The sequence below is a fragment of the Chamaea fasciata genome, unplaced genomic scaffold (genome assembly GCF_029207755.1).
Source record: "Chamaea fasciata isolate MVZ Bird 193981 ecotype frontalis unplaced genomic scaffold, bChaFas1.0.hap1 SCAF_18, whole genome shotgun sequence".
NCBI lineage: Eukaryota > Metazoa > Chordata > Aves > Passeriformes > Sylviidae > Chamaea > Chamaea fasciata.
Genome location: NW_027094103.1, coordinates 9,414,383 through 9,433,561, shown reverse-complemented (window position 1 = coordinate 9,433,561; position 19,179 = coordinate 9,414,383). Strand labels below are relative to the sequence as shown.

General features: G+C 45.3%; 1 protein-coding gene across 4 annotated transcripts in view; it reads left to right on the top strand.

The window, feature by feature from the left end:
* Window positions 1-18,845, top strand: part of KIAA1671 (KIAA1671 ortholog) — a 64,880-nt gene extending 46,035 nt beyond the window's left edge. For 3 of the 4 annotated variants that reach the window (XM_066200044.1, XM_066200048.1, XM_066200046.1), the window contains 7 exons: window positions 9,366-9,484; window positions 13,243-13,495; window positions 14,957-15,131; window positions 15,326-15,450; window positions 15,650-15,783; window positions 15,929-16,011; window positions 16,387-18,845. In XM_066200044.1, the coding sequence (XP_066056141.1) occupies window positions 9,366-9,484; window positions 13,243-13,495; window positions 14,957-15,131; window positions 15,326-15,450; window positions 15,650-15,783; window positions 15,929-16,007 (885 nt within the window). In that variant the 3' untranslated portion in view covers window positions 16,008-16,011; window positions 16,387-18,845. Of the gene's footprint in view, window positions 1-4,952; window positions 5,094-9,365; window positions 9,485-13,242; window positions 13,496-14,956; window positions 15,132-15,325; window positions 15,451-15,649; window positions 15,784-15,928; window positions 16,012-16,386 lie in introns of those variants that run through there. The other variant, XM_066200049.1, reaches the window with a different exon arrangement.
* The last annotated feature ends 334 nt before the right edge of the window (window positions 18,846-19,179 follow it).

The following is a 19,179-nucleotide window of genomic DNA, read 5'->3' as shown; positions in this document are numbered from 1 at the left end:
AGCTGCTCTTTTAGATTTATTGGGATCATCTGAATGAACAACTCGTGTAAAAGAAGGCTGAAAAATGGGAATGTGAAACCTGCAGAGGATAAGTGTTCTGCTGTCCTACACAGCACTGCTTACAGAGCAGAAATCAGGAGACACGGGGTGACCTTTTCACTTAAGTCACTGGTGACAGTGCTGGAGCTGCTGTTCTTCTGTTTCAGCAGGAATTTTGCTTGTGCTCGGCTTTATGTGTGAATTTGGTTTCACTTGGGCTCAAACTTAAGGTCTGAGCACTCCAAGAAGTTTGTGGTTGGTGCCATTATGTCGGTGGCAAATGACTGGTGAATATAGACCCAGAGCTGGTACAACAGGGGTCCATTGAAACAGGGGTCCTGTCTTAGTCCTTGTAACTACTGGCGTTGTGCTACAAAAAACTAGGGAATGAGTAAAAAGTGTGTTATTTATGTAAACTGACTTCTGTGCTGCTTTAGGGCTGTAGTGTAGAGCAGTCACTTGGGGCTAATGAGTTTTTAAACAAGGGGCAGCCGTGCTCATGAACTCCTGCCTGACACAGCCAGGGGCTTCCAGTTCCCTTCCCTGCTGCTACTGGTGGCTACTGATGGAGAACTTGGCACATACAAAGCACAGAAAGCTGTCCAAAATCAACTCAGGCAGCACAATTTTAGGCAGCATGAGTAAACTTCTTCACCCTCACATCTGCGACTCCATAGCTGAGCTTGCAGAAGTTTGTACTTTGCAGTGAGACCTTTTAAATAGAGGCTGATTTTTCTTTCAGGTATTTTGATGGAGTTAATTGTCCATTTTCATCTCATGTCATCAGCTTGGTGTCTTTGTAAGAGGAGCAGAGATACATGCATTAAACATGGCCTCTGATTTAATCAGGGTCTATCGGTCACGGTTCTATTATAGGTGTGAGATCTGGTTTCACAGCCAGCACTGTTCTAGGTCTCGAGGTTTGTTGCCATACAATAAAACCAGGGCAAGCTGTTTGGTTCCCTTGGCTCCACTTACACTGCTAAAAAAAGGCATGGAAAAACCTCAGAGGTGTTTCACACAGAACAGGAAAGATGAATTCTGGGGCTGAGAGTGGTCGATGTGTTTTACCTAAATTGCTCCGATACGTGCTAAAAATAACACCAAAGTGCATTTAGTAGTGGTTTGCTTTCGGTGTACTGGGCAGTCAGAGAAAACGGTGTTTTCATTCAAAATTCATCTGGCAGCCTTACCGTTAGTTTGGATTCAGTTTTTAATTCCAAAATAAAGATGGAAGTGATTTGTTTGATGCATGTGTCCCAGAAGTGCTGGGAGGGCACTTAGTCCTTTTGAGGTTTTTTGTTGCATCCTACAGCCCTTTCCCTGCTAGAGGCTGAAATTCCCATCCTAGTTTTTATTAATCTCCCCAGGTGTTTTGTTCTAAGCTTGTATAATATGTTGCTGGGAAAGCTGGTTGACTCTGCCTTTTCCCATCGAACAGGATCCCTTTCTGGAGCCAGGTGAGGGTCCTGGTTTGAGATCCACACCTGTATTCACCTGGGACTGTGTCCCTGCTTATAAAAGAGCTTTGATCTGCAGTGCCTGTTATGTTCTACCCAAGTCTGTCTGCAAAAAGTTTGTCCTTTGTGGTGGACATTCTTCAACAAACACTTTGTAAAGAGGAATTACTACAAGTTGGCACTTTGATCCTGAACTTGGAATAGGTACAGGCCCTATGGTGAATAGTTGCTGAATTGTTCTGCGCTAATATTCACCGAGAACACAATGAGTTGTTCTCAAAAATACTATTTTGGTACTATCAGTAAATGGAATTTTAATCTTTAAATTTCATCTTTAACTACCCAGGGAGCTGTTAAAGTAGGGGGAAGCAAGTTTGCAGCAAGCAGGCTTTAAAAATGAGTTGTTTGTCTTGTTTGGAGCTGGGGGGAGGAGTGAAGCTGTTCAGTTTAATTAATGAAGATACAAGGGCCAGTGCTGAAAGAGTTCCTGCTTTTTCATTCTTAATAACTTCTCTTTGGTTTAACAGGCCATGAACGTAGCTGGCAGATAAATCTGGGCCAGAAACCCATAGTGATGGGCATTTGGTAGCTGCCTTTGTTGTTCTCTCATTATTTTGACAGGAATAATTATTTAGACGATTTTACTCAGTGATTTCACTTAGGCTGACTGCAAGGAGTTGATTTTTACCATGCTCTTAAACAAGAAGAAAATAGCACAAATAAATTTAGAGCTGATATTTTGATTGCAGGTTGCTCCAACCTGGCCTTGGACACTTCCAGGGATCCAGAGGCAGCCACAGCTTCTCTGGGCAACTTGTGCCAGGGCTTCAGCACCCTCTCAGACTCTCTATCCTGGCAATCCATTTTTACTGAAATTGATAATATTGTGAAAGTTTTGGGAAACACTCCTGGCTTTTACTGGGGGGGTGACTGTGTGTGTGTTTTGTCTGCTGTCTCCTAAAACATCTGAGCTGTGTGTTGAAACGAGCACGTTTGTTATTCACTTGTTGTCAGGAAATCCTATCACTTTCTGTACATCTTTAATTCCAGGCTTTAACTTAACGAGCGCTTTTTTTCCCAGGAATGTTTGTTTGAAGTTTAGCTTGTGTCTCATGTGGAGAGACGTTAACTGTGCAGAAGAGCTGTGAAATGCAGCCTTTCGAGTAGGAGGTGTTGATTTCAACTATGCAGCTTTGCAAAAAAAGCAAATCTATTCCCTCTTTGGCATCCCAGTATGAATTTGCCTTGTTCTGGCTTGTGCCTCCTGCAGTGTTGATGTCGAGGGATCCTGTTCCACGCTCGGTGCCAGGTTTTATTAATGCTGATGGGAGTTACACGTGCCCTGGGGAGAGCCTGGATTCCCTGTCACTGCTCAGGATCTTCCTGATGGAGCCTCTGGCTCCTTCCTGCTGCCTTGGCTTTGTTAGGGGTTCATTCCTTATCAGCTTGGCTGCCTGAGGCTGAAGAGGAAATTTAATCTGATGATATAGGAGAGGTTTTAAAGACTAGTTCCTCTGCTCTGCTGTGTTGTACATTCCCACCTCTCAGAGGAAGTGCTGTTGTGGCTCACTCAGCCCTAGCAGGGCTTATATTTAGAATTAGATTTTCGTCTGCTTTTTGCACATCGAGTCAACCTCTGCTCCAACTTCAGCCTTGCCCTGAACCACTTGACATGTGTGTGGTGAGTATTCACAGCGGGGCAGAGCAGCTCAGTTTGCAGGGTAGAAAAAATGACAAACTCTCAAATGTCTTTGAAATCCTCTGTGGAATGAGGACGATAACAGCACCAGGAGTCACTGCAGGAGCAGGGAGCTGATGTCACTGTGTGATCGTAACCAGATCCCTGGCAAAACCAACTTCATCTGCATTCATTTGACCACATTCTCTGTTGCGACCTGAATCGATGCAGGGTAGACTTGAGGTCTCTCTTTGGTGCTGCAGCCTGTGCCAGGGCTTCACCCCCTTCAAAGGCAAGAATTTCATCCTAATAACTGATCTAAACCTACCCTATGACACTTTAAAACCATTCCTTTCCACGTCCGTGTCCAAAGTCCCTCTCCAGCTCTCTTGGAGCTCCTTTAGTACATCTGCTTTGCTGCAGATGTAATTTTTGCTGTGCCTTTTCAGGGAGAAGGGGTTAGGATTCAGTCCATTGCATCAATGGGGAAGCAATGGAAAGGTGGAGAATTAGACCAGTCACCCTCTAAAAACAACTCCTGTTTCATAAGGAAAATGCTGTCAGGCTTTGGCATCAGGGATGTAATTGGTGGTTGGGTATCGTATCCCTGTGGAAGAGGCAGGGAAAACTCGTATGGAGAGGCAGCCCAGGGTTGCATAGCAACAGGGAGGCTGTCAGGGCTGATGGCATTTATGAGATGCTTGGTACTGTGGGACTGGAACGCACTCCACTGCCCATGGGAGAGAGAAACATCCATTATTTAAAGGATTTTTGAGCAGAGCAGTGGAGCTCCTTAGGATCTAAGAGAGCTAAATGTGGTGTGTGAGTGCTCGCAGTCACATGGGGCACACGTGTGTTTCTCCAGGCGTTGTTTGTGCATTCAGCAGCAGCAGCTCCAGTTTTTCCCATAAAACCGGCTTGTCCTGCCCAGCCCAGGATGCACCGGGGCCAGCGGGCTCATGGAATGGTCTGGGTTGGGAGGGACCTTAAAGCTCATCCTGTTCCAGCCCCTGCCATGGGCAGGGACACCTTCTACTCTCCCAGGTTGCTCCAAGCCCCATCCAACCTGGCCTTGGACACTTCCAGGGGCAGCCACGGCTGCTCTGGGCACCCTGTGCCAGGGCCTCACCACCCTCACAAGGAAGCATTTCTTCCTGACATCAACATGAACCTTCTCTCTCTCAGTGGGAAGCCATTCCCCCTTGTCCAAAGTCCCTCCCCAGCTCTCTTGGAGCCCCTTTAGATACTGAAAGGCCATAGTAAGGTCTCCCTGGAGCCTTCTCCAGGCTGAACCACCCCAGTTCTCAGCCTTTCCCTATGGGAGAGCTGCTCCATCCCTCTAATCATCTTCACGGCTTCCTTTGGACTCACTCCAACATCTCCATGTCCTCCCTGTGCTGAGACCCCAGAGCTGGACACCCCACAGAGGAATGCTCCACTTGAGCAGACACCACGGCCACTCACTGCCATCTCCTTACCTACTGACCACCCTGGGGGTGACTGTGTCAGGGTGTAAAGCCCTGGAGGTTCCGAGATGGTAATTCCATTAATTCTGTCCCTGCTCTTGGGGCTGGTCTCCAGGGATGGGGCAGTGCTGTCCTGTTGGAGGCTATTGTGCTGGCTGGGCTGTTGGGGAGGGCTGGGGAGCATTCCCTCATGCTGGAGGTCTGGAAGTCATCCCTGAGCTCAGCTGGTTCAGTTCCTGGAACTCTTTATCTGGGGCTGCAGCAGGGAGGGTGGGGGCAGAAGGTGCTGCCTCAGCCTGGAACGTTCCCCTGGGCACTGACTCCATTCAGCAATTAATTAAAGCACCGAGTTGGCCGATCTCACCAGTCTGAATCCCACCTGATTGCTGGGAATTAGGAGGAGCTGGAGCCATGACTTACTCCTTATGGGCAGCATTCATTGGATGGATAGTAAGTACAGATGGAAATCCTGGGATCCTCTTCCCACTCGCTGTCTTGGCATTTGGGTACTTCCAAATTAATATCCATGGGCTGTGACCCATAGACCCTGTTACTGTGCTGGAGTTTTCAGTGTTGGTTAGTTTTAATCTGATGCTGTGTTCTGATAATTCTGTTAGTGCCCCAAAACATATAGTTCAGCGCTTAGTCCTCAGAATCCTTAGAATAATTGTAGAATAATTTAGGTTATAAAGGACCTCTGGAGCTCATCAAGCTCAGCATCCCATTCAAGGCAGAGTCAACTACAAAATAATATCATAAAATATGAATAGGTGGAGGTCTATGGCTGTCTTCCTGTCATGCTGCAGGGGAACGGCTGGAATACTTTCTGGGATTTGTAAGGACTTGTGAGCTCTGCTAAAATGCGGTGTCACACTTAAGGGGCAATTTGACCACATTTTTTGCTTCTTTAATTAAAATGAGGAGAGGGGAAAATGAAAAATAAAAAAGAAAAAGCAGCCCTTTTCAAGAAATCAGCACCATTTTTTCTCTGACTTGTGTATTAACAAGGCAGATGGTCAAAACTTCCTTCCATTGTGCAGTTCCTCTTCATACCCAATCCATGCCAGTGGAATTTAGCTCTGAACATTCACACTCAAGCTGTGGGCTGTCACTTTGGCTGGCTGATGTCTTGGGCTCCTTGACAAACAAAGATATTTTTGAAACTGTCTGTGCAGCTTCTGACTCAGGAGATCTCTCAGAGCTGGTGTTTCTCCTGTGCCAGGTCTTCATTTCCCATCAGTGCAGGAGGGTTTTGCACAGAAATGTCTGCATTGACCCAGAGTTAGGGGTAGATTTGGGGCTGCTGGGACCAACACTGTGTGTGCATCATTTTCAGGAACGGGAAATTGCTGGAGTAATCAGCCCTGGACTGTAGCCAAGCCCAACTTAATTCCAAGGGAGGACTGAAAGAGGCATAATCATAATGGCTCGTTTTAGAAGAAGAACCAGAGGCAAAGCAGGACACAGCTCAGCTGCTTTATTTTATAGAAAAATTAAGTAGTTTTTTTTTTCCTGGCTGCTGGTGTAAGAATTGGGAAGTTAAAGATCAAAGCTTGGAGAATTAAAGCACTTGAAACCTGGATCAGGTGTGGGTTTTATTGGATTTGGGAGATTTTTCTGTCATCATAAATTAGAAAAGTTGTGTGCTAAAAAGACACCAGACCCCTCATTACTGCTCTTTGCTTTGGAATGGTTGGTTTTCCAGTTTCCTGAATGTTCTGTTTATGGAGGAAATGTCTGTACCTTGCCTGGCTTCTTTTGTTGACTGCCTTGAGTCTTTCAGGAGTGTGGTGACAATGATAGAAAAGAGATCTTAAAAATAAAAGCTAAAACTCTTCATTCTTGCTAATAATCCTTCTGGCAAGGAAAATCTTCCTGGCTTGTTGTCATTTCCTTCCTCAGCACCCCCTCTCCTCCGAGCTGCTGCTCAGGCTATAAATTGCTTTTCTGCACCACCCTCGGTGCCCCCAGCCAACACCTCCTCCACCAGCCAAGGAGAGGATCAGCTCCTCTTCCCACTCCTTATTTTTGTGCTTGGTACCTAGAGAACGTTTATTTATTTTTTTTTTCCAATTAATCATTTGACACCTTAAAACGTACGTGTTGAAATTGCCTGTCGGGGAAGGACACAATCGTCTTGAAATAAGCAGCTTCCTCCAGGAGCAAAATGAAATAGTGGTTCTGAATATAACAAAGTCTTTAGAATGTAGAGAACTCTAGATTTCCTAGAGTTTGGAGTGTTTGATTCCTGACATTTAGACTTCGTTTGTTGTATTGAACTTAGCTTCACAATGTCTTCAGAAGCAGTAATTTTATTTCTTTTCCGGGCTTGTTTTGGGTTTAGCACAGAGAAATAACTCTGCTAACGGTGTCATTCTGGCCAGCAGTGCAAAATGTTGTTAGGTATTACTGAGCCTTCACAGGAGTGGTGTCTTTGCATCTAAACTTGACCCCTGTGGCTGCTGAGCCGTTGTTATCTGGGCTGTCCACACCCCTCCTGTCCGGCCCCCACGGCCCGATAACTCAGCGCTGTGTAAACAAGGGCTCCCCACTGCAACACGATAAAAGCTGCCCCTCTGCTGCTCCTGCTCCTGTTTCTAAGCTTTTTAGTCTAATTTCTAGTAGAAACAGCGTGAGTGATTGCAAATAAAATGGTGCCTTGTGTAGAGGCAATGGGCTTTAGTCATAACCAGTGGAAAATACTGTACAAATTGTTTATAAGAGTGGGATTGGCATTGAAAAAAAATCATAATAAGCATCAAGGTAGGGAAAAAATAATAATAAAAAAAACAACCCTGAATAAGCGTGGACAGTTGGGAGGGAAGTGAGAAGAGCCACTGGTATTTTTTAGTGCCTTTCCTAGAAGGGCAGCCACCGGCCAAAGGTGCTGTGGCCACTGGGTGAGAGCTGAGCCCAGGAGTCCCTGGAGCAAATCATGGGATTGGGAAGCTGCAGAGGGATTTTGTGGAAGGCAAAACATACAGCCAAGCCAAGCAGGAGGAAATGCCCTGTGGTTTCTAGGAAATACCAGACTATCTCCTGTGTTGGAAGCAGCGTGTGCCTGGCTTGCATTTGGAATCTTGTACCTGGCATGGGTAATGTAAGAGCTTAACTTGCCTCCAGGCATTCATGTACATATCTCTATTTAGATATCTATGTAGGATAGGTTGGACTCCATCTTTTTGTGGCTTTTTTCCAACCTTAAAGATCCTATGATTGTATAAATGGTAAGAACCAGTGAATTCTGGGGCTGCAGGAACATCTGGAGTGTGAAAAGCAGGAAACGTCTGTTCCGTGTAACTCACAAACCGAGCCCGTTTTACTTGAGTATTGCCAACAGAATTTAACTTGGTCTTTAACTTTGAGGTGGATGGTGATAGTTGGAGTAAATTGTGGAGCCTTTTGTATTTTCTTTGTATTAAAACACAAACACTTTGTCAGCAAAGAGCACGACAGGGCTGAAGAGTGGCTGTGGCCACTGGGAAATAAGAACTGGTTATGAGAGCTGGAAGTGTGGGACTTCTTCAGTAGCCAGGTGTCAGCATTGCTGAATTATCCTTAATGGTTTTATAGCCTTAAGGCAGCATTTTTGAGGTGTACAAAATTAAGGAAACAAGTAAACATGCAATCTTCTCTTTTTTCCCCTCAATAATATGAAGGAATTCTATGCATTAAATATGGGATTTCTTAATTATTGCTACTTTGTGTGTGCTGCCTGAAGAGAGAGAGATGTGTTCTAGTCCCAGCAATATGTTCTGCTCAGTGGGTCAGAGGCAGGGGGTACTTACAGAGAGCGAAAAATCCTTGGATTTTTCCAAGGGCAGGTGGAAAACCATGTAATTTGCTGTCAGATAAAATCTTGATAAGCATAACTGATCTGGAGCTGAAAGCCATGTTTGTATTTGTTCAGGGTAATGAAGGTGAAAGGCACCAACAGTTAATTGTCTGCTCCCAGTGTAGGATTTCAGGAACTCTTGAAGCTCCCTGAATAACTGAGCACAGCTGCAGGGCTGGGTTGACATTGGTGTGCTGCAAATCTGGGGTGCCAGCACTGACCCACTTCTCTCCCTGGAAAGGTGAGGGCCTGGCATCCACTCATTCCTTCTTAGGTAAGCGCAGATCCATGGAATAAAAACCATCAGGAAAGCAGAGGTCAGAGTAAAACAAAGTAAACCCACTATGATCTGTGCTGCATTGGGTTTGGATGTTACATCAGTTTGTATAAAGCTTTTTGTGTCTGGCCCTGTGCTTCTTTATTTATTTATGCGTTTTATTTTGAATGTTTTCCAAAGAAAGCTTGGAAAAAAAAAAAAGGATCATTTTATTAAACCCAGAAAAAGAGCACTGGAGTCAATGTTTGCCTGCTGTGCTTGAGGAGATGAAATGTCATTCCCAGCAGAATTCCTTCTGCTTGCATAGGTGCTTTGAGAAGTTCTGTGCAACCTGAGATAAGAGCAATATTAAAGCAGCATGGAGTTCCTGAAACCCGGGAGTCAGCTCCAACCTCTGGAATCCATTATTTGCCCAGGAAAACAATTATTGTAATTATTGTACAGAGAGTTACTGAGAGTCTGTTCGCTCCGACTTCACAGCAGCTCTTCGTGTTTAAGTTCATTCCCAGTCGGCCAAGTTTAATTGTCAGATTCCAACCCTTTTATTGCCAATAAAGCCTGTTAATCCCTCAGCCGGGGGCTGGAGCACTGACGGAAGGTTTTGTTGCAGGACCAGCTGAGGCAATGCTTCTCCAGGCAGCCGCCGGGGGCGAAGGACACGGACACGCTGGTGCAGGAGCCCGACAGCCAGTACGGCACCTGGAACGAGCAACGGCACAGCGGTGACAGGTGAGGGCTTTCCTCAGCTCAGGGATGAGGGGAAATGCTGGAATCCCACTATCCCAGAATGGTTTCGTGCTGGAAGGGCCTTTAAGATTATCTCATTCCAGCCCTCGGCCGTGGGACACCTTCTGCTAGGGCAGGGTGCTCCAAGCCCTGTTCTTGGACACTTCTGTTTGTTTTCTTAGTTTTTAAATCTGATTTTCTGTCATTGCCATTCCTTTAACAGTACTACCAGGTGGGTTGAATGGCAAAAATCCCTCTGGAATAGCAGAGTGGCAAAATGCCTCTGGAACAGGGACCCTGGGCCTCAGGTGGGGTGACACAGGGTGCATCTCTCCCTGCCCACATCTCAGACTCACAACTGTTTTTTGGTCGTGACGTGGAGGATGAAATGGAATATCATTGAGTATTGCTGATGCTTTTCTGTTCTTAGAATGATTTAGTGAAATAAACCTAGAGCAGCAAAGTGTGAGGTTTTTTTATAGTTCACACCTGTTGTGTAAATTACAGCTTGATCTACCCTGAACTCATGTCCTGTCTGCTCAGTGTGGTATGAAAATAGCATTTTATCTGGTTTTTAATGCTGTACTTGTTGGGATCTTACAGCAGACATTAATGTCAATTACGTTTGGTTTGTTCTGCACTTGAGAACTGTGTGTTATAAATATTTTATTGCTTATGAAATCAGGGTAACGACCAGCACGAGGTTCAGCAGTCGAGTGAGTGCCAACAGTGACAGCCAGGCTGCTGTAAAATTAACTTGGATTCCAGGATGGTACAGACATTTCTGAGATCAGTTTCTTAACAAAGGTGCTTGTCTCAGCTTCAGAGCAGACAACACTGGAGAGTTATTTCAATCCATCCATCCTGATTAGAACAGCTCCATGTAAACATTCTGGTTCACTGAAGGATTGAACTCAAACCCATGTGCTGGAATTTTGTTTGCACTGCAGGAAATGTTTAGGTTTTGTCTTTTTTTACAGTATAAGGGTGACAGTGTAGAGACTCTTCAGCATTTTGCTACCCCACTGCTCTGCTTTTTTTTGACTTACCCCTCATGGCAGAGGAATTACTGCTGGATTAATTCAGGCACTTGAAGAGAAATGAGATTAATGTACTTTTAAATAATGGAAGTCTTCCTGGAATATATCGAACGCGCATTTTGTCTGCAGTTTATTTTGGATGAAGTCCCTGCCAGGAGCAGTGCAGACATTCTGCTCATGCTGTGGGTGCTGTGAGCAGGGCTCTGCCTTTGGTGCCTCCTCCTCGCCCCAGCTGGAGGCAGGAACTCACAGGAGATGTTGATGGTTCAGTTTTCCTGTTTGGCCTGGCTGGCTTCCCTCGGAGCATTTCCGCTGCCAGCCCCACGGTGTCACATCCCGCGGGGACCAAACGGTGTCGCAGCCTCCTGCTGTGCTGGGGGAACCTCCAGGCTGGGGCATTTCCCAGTATTGGAGCCATTGAGAGATTATTTTAGGAGTGTTCCATTAGTGCTTCTGTGAATGACGTCATCTGCATGGAACCACAGAGTCCTTAAGGCTGGAAAATCCCTCCGAGGTCACTGAGTCCAGCCTTCACCTGAATCCCACTGTGGCCATTAAGTCAAGCAGTGCCACCTCTGCTTGGCATTTGAACACTTCCAGGGATGGTGACTGCACTGCTTCTCTGGGAAAGGAAGGGAATTTTGAACTCATAAGCTGTAACTTCAACAGGATGAACATGGTTGTTTTCCTGGATGAGCTTTTGGAAGGTGAAGAAAGGAGTATTTTTCTCTAGAACTGAGTAACCGCTGAACTAGTATAAGGAGCTCCTCTGGGTTGGTTCCAGTGGGCTTTGGCCAGTCACTCCTTGGGATGGACAGAGTTGAAACCATTTCCTCCAATTTGGAGGTGTTAATTGGATTTTTCTTAGTTTATTTAAAAGACTTTATTTAAATTTTTCTTAAGTGCTTTAATAACCTTTTCCAAGTTGGCACTGTAGAAAACTCTTCTAGGTTGGAACAGTCTTCATAAGGAAAATTATTGCTTTTTACAAGAAAGGAATTGGTTTTAGGTGGTGGATCCATACAGCTGACTCCTCATTTCATAGGCTGAATCAACACCTTCTTTCTGCTCTCTATACACTGTCTTGCTAAAACTAATTAAATTTAATTGCAGTTGAAAGTGAGGATTGCTTTCAGTTTATTGCCTGTTGTGATAACCATCCTGCTGGGTTTGTGTGCTCCACGTGAGGGATGATTTCTCAGAGAAGTGTCTATAAATGCACCTGTGGAACATCGGGGGCAGCTCGTGGATGTGCTCACAGACCCTGAAATCTTAATGAAGTAATAGAAAGAGGTGCATGATATATCTCAGTAATGAGAACTGAAAATACGTTTTCAATTTCATTTTCCTGAAGGGAATTTTCCCCCTAATTTGCCGTTCACTGAAAGAATCCACTGCACATAACAGGGTTTGGACTCCAGGCATCCTTCTCATGTTTGGGGATGAGCTGTGCCACAGGGATTGGTGTGTGGGGCTGTAATTGTGCGGGAACTCCAAAGGAAAATCAATTGGGGAGGTTTGGCAATGAGGAACCACCAACCAGTGCTAATTCAGCTGGATTTCTGTCACATCTTGCTCTCAGATATTTCAGTTTTAAAAAACCTCAGTGAATTGTATCAGCTGCAGCCCTAGGATGTAGCAGGGAAGAGACTTTTTGGAGATGTGCAAATCCAACAGGATCCTTTCAACACATGCTTTAATTTCCATGAAAGGTCCTGCAGATTTTCCCTCCCCTCTCCATTCCTCCATATTGCAGTGCCTCTAAAGCCTAATGCTGCGGATACCAAATGCCATTTGAAGCAAAAATCCTAGACAAAAACTTTCCCCCAGAGCTCATTAGTGCCATTCTTAATTATCCTGGGGCCCACTGGTGAAGGAGGAAAGCAGCATTCCCTCTGCTCGTGTGCTGGAAACTCTCTGGGCAGTGTCTGCTCTGCCAGACTGGACATTGTACCATGTGCTGGTGCTGATGGAATGCTGTTATCCAGCAGTAAACTCCTGAGTGTTTTTCTCCTGGGATTGCTGTACCAAATAGTAAGGTTTATTGTTTAAAATATGTGCCTGTTGATGTATACATGGGTTTTTTAAGTTTAGAACAGTTTTCCTAGATCTGTGCCCAAGAAGTGGTGCTCAGTGACAAAAGAATTTTATCAAGAGGAAAAAAGAAATCAGAACTAAATCCTTTAGGTTTTTGTTTTTTCAAAATGGGAATTAGAAGCAAGACAGCCCAATTTTTATTGATAGTAGTCTTCTGTTTCAAGGAATCCTCCAGCCCTTGTGACAAAGGCAGACACAATTGTGTCCGACTTTCAGTCCTGACCCTGTAGCTCATTCCTGTGAGTCTCGGCCACGGGAGGAGTTCTGGGAATACACTGGGAGCATCCCAGCCGCGGGGAGCAGGTGCTGCTGCCCTCCTTCCCGAGGCACCAGAAGCTCTGCCCATGGAGCCCTGCCTTAGGGTGCCACCTGGTGCCCAGATCTCTTCAGCTCCAGCATTCCCAGAAAAAAATCCTCTGGCTGGCTGGAATACGCCCCAATCCCCACCACACTGAATCCGAGGGGTGAAGGCTGTGCCGGGGAAGGGATCCCCACCCTGCTGCTGGTACTCAAACGTTCTGTCCCACTTCTATTTAACTCTTGCTGACCACGTGTGATCCAGCCTGGCCTTGCAGCTCTTTGTTTGCCCCCAAACCTCACAGATTCCATCTGCTCTGTTTGCAGCTTTGTGGGAGAATCTCCTTCCCTGGACAATGAGGTTGTGTCAGGGCGGAAGCAGCCCCCGGGCAGCCACCCGTCCTCGCTGTCCTCACAGACAGAGCCACCCTCCCTGGCTGAGCACCATGACTTCTCCAAAGACCAAAGGAGCACCAGCCTGGACCGTTCCAGCACGGACATGGACTCCACTGATGGGGCTGATTTGCCTCCTGCAGGGGACACGCTCCCTGAGGACAAGGGTTATTTCTCCTTCATTGATGTGAGTTGCCGTTGTGTGTTCCCTCAGTTAATCCCTGCAAAGCAGTTCCTTCTGGAAACCTTGCAGCTAGTTTTGCCCAGCCTTTCCCACACTGAGTTTTCCCAGCTGCTTTCCTGCCTGAAAAGTTTAGGATCAAAACTGCAGAGTTCTTCTAAGTCTCTGTAGTGTTCAGGTTCTGAGAGGTTCCATAAAGGTGATGGCCTTGGATAATTTATCATGGAATCCCAGACTGGTTTGGGTTGGAAGGGATCTTAAAGCTCATTCAGTTCTACCCCCTGCCATGGGTAGTGACGCTTTCCACTAGACCAGATTTCTCCAAGCCCCATCCTACCTGGCCTTGGACACTTCCAGGGATGAATATTGGAAGCATAATTAAACAACACAAACAGCCAGTGACTGCTGTGCTGTCAGCCATGCAGATTTAAAGCTGTAAAGACCTTCACTAATACTTTTCTTATTTACAGTTAGTTTCTTCCCATAGTAGCTCACAGTTGCATTTTAAAGGATTTTTTATAGTGAAGAATCTTGCTGTTGGTGTAAGACCAGGAGTTTCAGGCCATAGACAGTTAAGGAGGTCTAATGGTGCGAGAACTTTCTTTAGTTTGGAAAAGCCATCTAAGATACTGAGTCCAACTGTTCCCTCTGCACTGCCAAGGCCACCACTAACATGTCCCTAAGTGCCACATCCACACAGTGTTTGAACACTTCCAGAAAGTTCTGTTTTGTCCCTGAACCACTGTAAAACACTGTTAGCCCCAAGTGCAGCTGGAAAACGCTGTGTGATGAGTAGTTTATTCCTGACCTGAAATCTTTTGGAAAAAGAGCAAACTTACATCTTCTGGAGAAGGGGAGACTCTGGGATATTTGGTGGTTACAGGCAAATCTGTTACAGTAAATTGCTTTAAACAAGTAAATAAATTACAGCTCCTTGGTTTGCTCTGTAACTGTTACTGCTTATTGGACGTGTTGGAAATGACTGATCACAGAAGTTTTCTGAATGCTGTGACACTAAACTTGGAGTGTCCTTGTTGCTGGTGAGTGGCTTTGAGTGTTTGTGGCTGGCAGGGAAGCTGCAGCTCTGCACTCCAAGGGAATTTTGTGTAGTTGCTCTTTTTAGATCCCAGTCTTGAGATTTGCCTTCAGCTGCTACTGGCTAGCAAGGTCTGCATTCATAAAACACTCTAGGAACCAAACTCCTGATTATTGCAGTTACTTTTTATATTTATTTAGTGCAAATTATTCATGCAACTCAGGAATCCACAGCCTAGAGAGATCAAAGGATTACACCCAGTTAGCCACGAAGTACCATGTCCTCATCATACACTCTCTTCAGTATGATTTTAAGTGACTACAATAATAATAATAATGCAAATACATCTTTTAATTGGTGAATGCAATCAAGTGGGTTGGGATTTCACTGTGGAGGAGGTGGGGCTCATTCCCAGGTGTGTGTTTCTCCAGCACACGGCTGTCCTGGACTCCAGTGCTCTGAAGACTCGGGTGCAGCTGAGCAAGAAGCGCCGCTGCCGGGCGCCTGCGTCGCACTCACTGCGGAGGAGCAGAGGGCTGGACCTGGAGAACAGGTTTTCCTTGACAGAAGAGCAAGATAATGGCTGGATGTTCAAAGATTCCACAGGTAAACCCCTCAGCTACGTGGAATAGTTGGTTGTGATCAGCCTGGGTGGAAGGGCAGGAGTTTGTAAAAAGCATTTTTGAATGACTGCCCTTCGTTCCTGCTTGAGTGCAGGAAGAGATCTCAGACGAGGCAGAGATGAAGAGCTGGCTTATGGTTTCCCCCTCTGCTTCTTTTTCTTTTCAACAATTAATTAGAAGAGAAGAAAACTATGCAACAGGAAGATTCTGAGGAGGAAGACAAGATCCAGCACACTCCAAGGTCATCTGTGCAAGCCCAGAGACTGCCTGTGTTCCCAGGGATGGATCACTCTGTTCTCAAGGTGAGCTTAGGCAGAGCCCAGTAGGTGCGAGATAAACCAGTTCAGTAGCTGCAGATGCTTTTTAAAGAATTCCCTCACTCATTTCAGGGAATTTTTTTGTTTTTATAAATCTGGAGTGATCCATTCTGCATTCCAAAAAGAAAAAAAAAAAGCCTGGATGCTGGCTTAAAAGGACCCATTTCTTTATTTTTATATTTAGGCCCAACTGCGGAAAAGACAGGAGTCTGAGAGCGCTGGTGACATCGGCTCTGCTCAGCTCTTCAAATCCCCCAAAGCACAGCTCGGCACTCCCGGCAGCCGAGTGCTGCCCTCCAGTGTGGAAAAGGAGGACAGGTGAGAGAATCCCAGCGTCAGGAAAAGGCTAATGCTCTTCTTAGTGGAAGGAAAAAGTAATGCAACAAGCTGTACCTTTCTTTTTTGTTGTTTGTGTCAGGAGTTTTCATATTAAAGGAATAAAGAGTATTTTGATATATCCTAGGTCAGAAGAAAAGTCTCCTCAGTGGCTGAAGGAGCTGAAATCAAAGAAGAGACAGAGCCATTATGAGAATCAGGTTTGAAAAGGTACTTGGGTAGGAAGGGGGGCTTTGCTGAGTGCAGGTGTGCAGAGACAAACTCTCATTTCTTTTGATGTGTTGGTGTCACCGCTGCCCTTACCTTGCCCTGTGCACCAGGGATGTCAGTGCCCCTCCACTCCCAGTCACAGTTCCACTGATTCTCTGCACATAATTTGATTTTCATAACCGTCTCTGTTGGGACTGGGATTTCCCAAAGTTTGAAAACCTTGTGTGTTTTCACCACAATTCTGGGCAGCTCTTAAGCATTTATTGCATTAAATAGAAGAGACCCAGGTGGCACTACAACAGAAAACACATTTTAACGGGTTCCTGTTCCAGCTGCCTGACCATATCACACCCTTCCTTCTGTTTTCCTTTCCAGACAGTGATTCTAACTAGGAGAAGATAAAGAAGTTTAACAGAAGCCTTAACTCATCTGAACCTAAACCCCCATGTCATGTTGCTGCTGTTTGCTTCCTGCCTCAACTGCTCTGTGCATGGTGCCTTCCTGTTTTGTGGAGAAAAGCTGCTTCAATTCATAGTCAAATACAAAGCTGTGTCTGTCAGGTTGGGGGGACAGTGGCACTTCAGACCTGCCTGCCAGGAGAACCCCCCTGGGTCATGGTTAGCACTTCAGAAAGTCTTGGAAAACAGAGAGATTTGGGAGTGCTGTGATCCAGGGAACTCCCCTCGCTGTGGGACAGACTCTGTAGGTGTTCACCTCTGGGAGATGTGTCTGGCTGGGCTTTGTGTTTGTTTATGAAAATAATAATTTTAATCAAATTTATCCTTTTTTTTTCTGTTTGAGGTTTTTTTTTTTTTGTGAACAAATAGTAAGCTCCTATTTAGAATGAAATTTGTGGAAGGTGAGAGTGGAAGAACAAATCCTGTTTACTGCCATATTGAAAAAGGAAACTTGATTATTTTTTGTAAAATGTATTTTTGATTGGCTTGTATTTACATGTGATCTGCTGACCTGGCAGATGGAGATAATTTTTAGATGAACAAAATGTTAACTTTTGTCACTCTTGAAGTGGTATATTCTGTGTTTTGTCAGCATGTGGAATAATTGCTTCATTGGAATGTCTTTCCTAAAAAGGATCAAGCAATAATGTCAATCAGTTCTCTTAAAAAACAAAAAAAAAGAAGTAAAAATATGTAAATACTGTTTTTATAACAAAAAAGGAAGGGAAGAGGGAGGATGTTACACTCATATCAGGGTTCCAGTTAATTGTTGAATGTCACTTTAATAGCAGTTCAGATAGTCCCACTTCATATTTTTATTTGTTAATCTGTAAATACCAGGTTTAAGTTTTTATTTTTATGCTGATTTTGTGGGATAACCTAAATGTGATCTTCAGTTTCTCAGACGATTTCCTGTCTTTCCTTTGGCGAGATGTGCTGATAGCGGAGTAGAGATCTCCTGGACCACACAGGTGTTTGAGTATCCCTAATTCTCAGATATTCCCTGTCTCTGGACACTCATTCTGAAACACCAACCACCGTGGCCATGGAAGACAAACTCAATTCTTGCCCCAGATAAGTGCTCTTTCAGTAACCTTTGAAAGCGTAGCCCAGGGAGGGAGGCGATTCCAGGTGTTCCACCAGGAAGAGGGAAAAGGAGAGTGGAAAGCTCCCCTCACCTAGCAGAGCTCCTTGGGCTGCACTCCCCACGTCCTGCTGAGGGGCTCCTCTGGATACAAACCATAAAGCACCAGCACTTCAGCTCCTTTTCCTTTTGTCTTTTTTCCCAAATCAGCGTTTCAGGAGCGCGGCTCCCGTGGGGCCTGCCCGGGCCGCTGTCTGTCAGGCTTGGAGCTGCCAAAACCATGTGCCAATTCACCTCATGGAGGAGTCACAGTGGGGGGAGATTTGCAGTCCCAGTCTGCAGGAAATAGCAGCAGGATGGCAGGAGACAAGTCCCATCTGCACATCTCTCGCTCCTGGATTTTATTCCGGTGGCAGCTCCCTGTGCTCCCTGGAGATGAGATGGAGACATCTGTCTGATGTAAAAGTCTTTTTCCCTGTTGCTTTACCCTTTTTTCTCATGGGAGCTGTTGCCAGTGTTATTTTGGCAGCCCCTCTGCTCCCCATGGAGCAGAGATCCCCAGGATTCCAATGGAATTTGGGGATGGCCCGTGTCATTGCAGCCACCACCATTGACCAGCTCCTTGTAAAACCTTGCACAGATTCCCTTCCCTCTCCTTTAGATAATGGTGGAAAAGGTGACTCTTGGCTTGTTTTTTGCGTTGTATTCCTGTGGCAGCACCCGAGGGTTCCATGGGTGTGTCCTCACCTGGGCCAGCCTGAGCAGCACGTGCAGGTGAGGAGGATGATGGTGGCTGTTCTCACTCACATCAAGTGGCGATCAGGCAAGTCCCTGCTCACAGGAACATTCACACAGGCTGGGTTTTCCACTTCCACAGGTGACAGTGCTGCGTTCCCAACAGTTGGAGGATTTCCTGGTTCTTAGTCTAGGCCAGAAATTCCATAACTGTTTGTGTTGAGGAAACTGAGGGGATTGACACGAGGTTTCCACAAAGCCCTTGAATGTGTTTGCATTTCCACGTCTGCTTGGACAATGCACTGAAATTACTGTACTGAGTAGTTTAACCTACTACTGAGAAATGTTTAATGCTTAAATGTCTAATTAAAGAGCATCTTTAGAATGTTGTTGAATGGGAAAGTGTTTCTTTCTGCTCTGTTATTTCTTTATATTGTACATGGATTAAATATCGACTTCCTTCTCTTCGGGTTATCGCTCTGTAATAAAAGATATATAAATATGTTATTACTTCTCAAATGATAGACTGTAATACACTTTATATAATTCTATTTTAATTCCAAATGGTGCTGCTTGGAATTTTTTATGCTTTCACTTTTGTTGCCATTTACTTTTTCCTGCTGTTTGTTGGAGATGGAAGTGAGCTCTAAGGTTCCTTCAGATGTGCTGCTTCCTTCACTCCTGGATCCTGCCCTGGAGCCAGGTTCAGCACTTGTCCAAAAAATGATGCTGTGAAGGTGATGGAGGCCCTGGCAGTTCCTTTGTCTCCCCCTCACAGCTCCTCAGCTGTTTCTCCTTCCTTAAAAAGCCACATCAATATTGGGTTTTAGAGGTGGGATGTTGTGTTTTGTGGAATTCAGAAACACTTTCTGACTGCCCTCCTCTCACCAT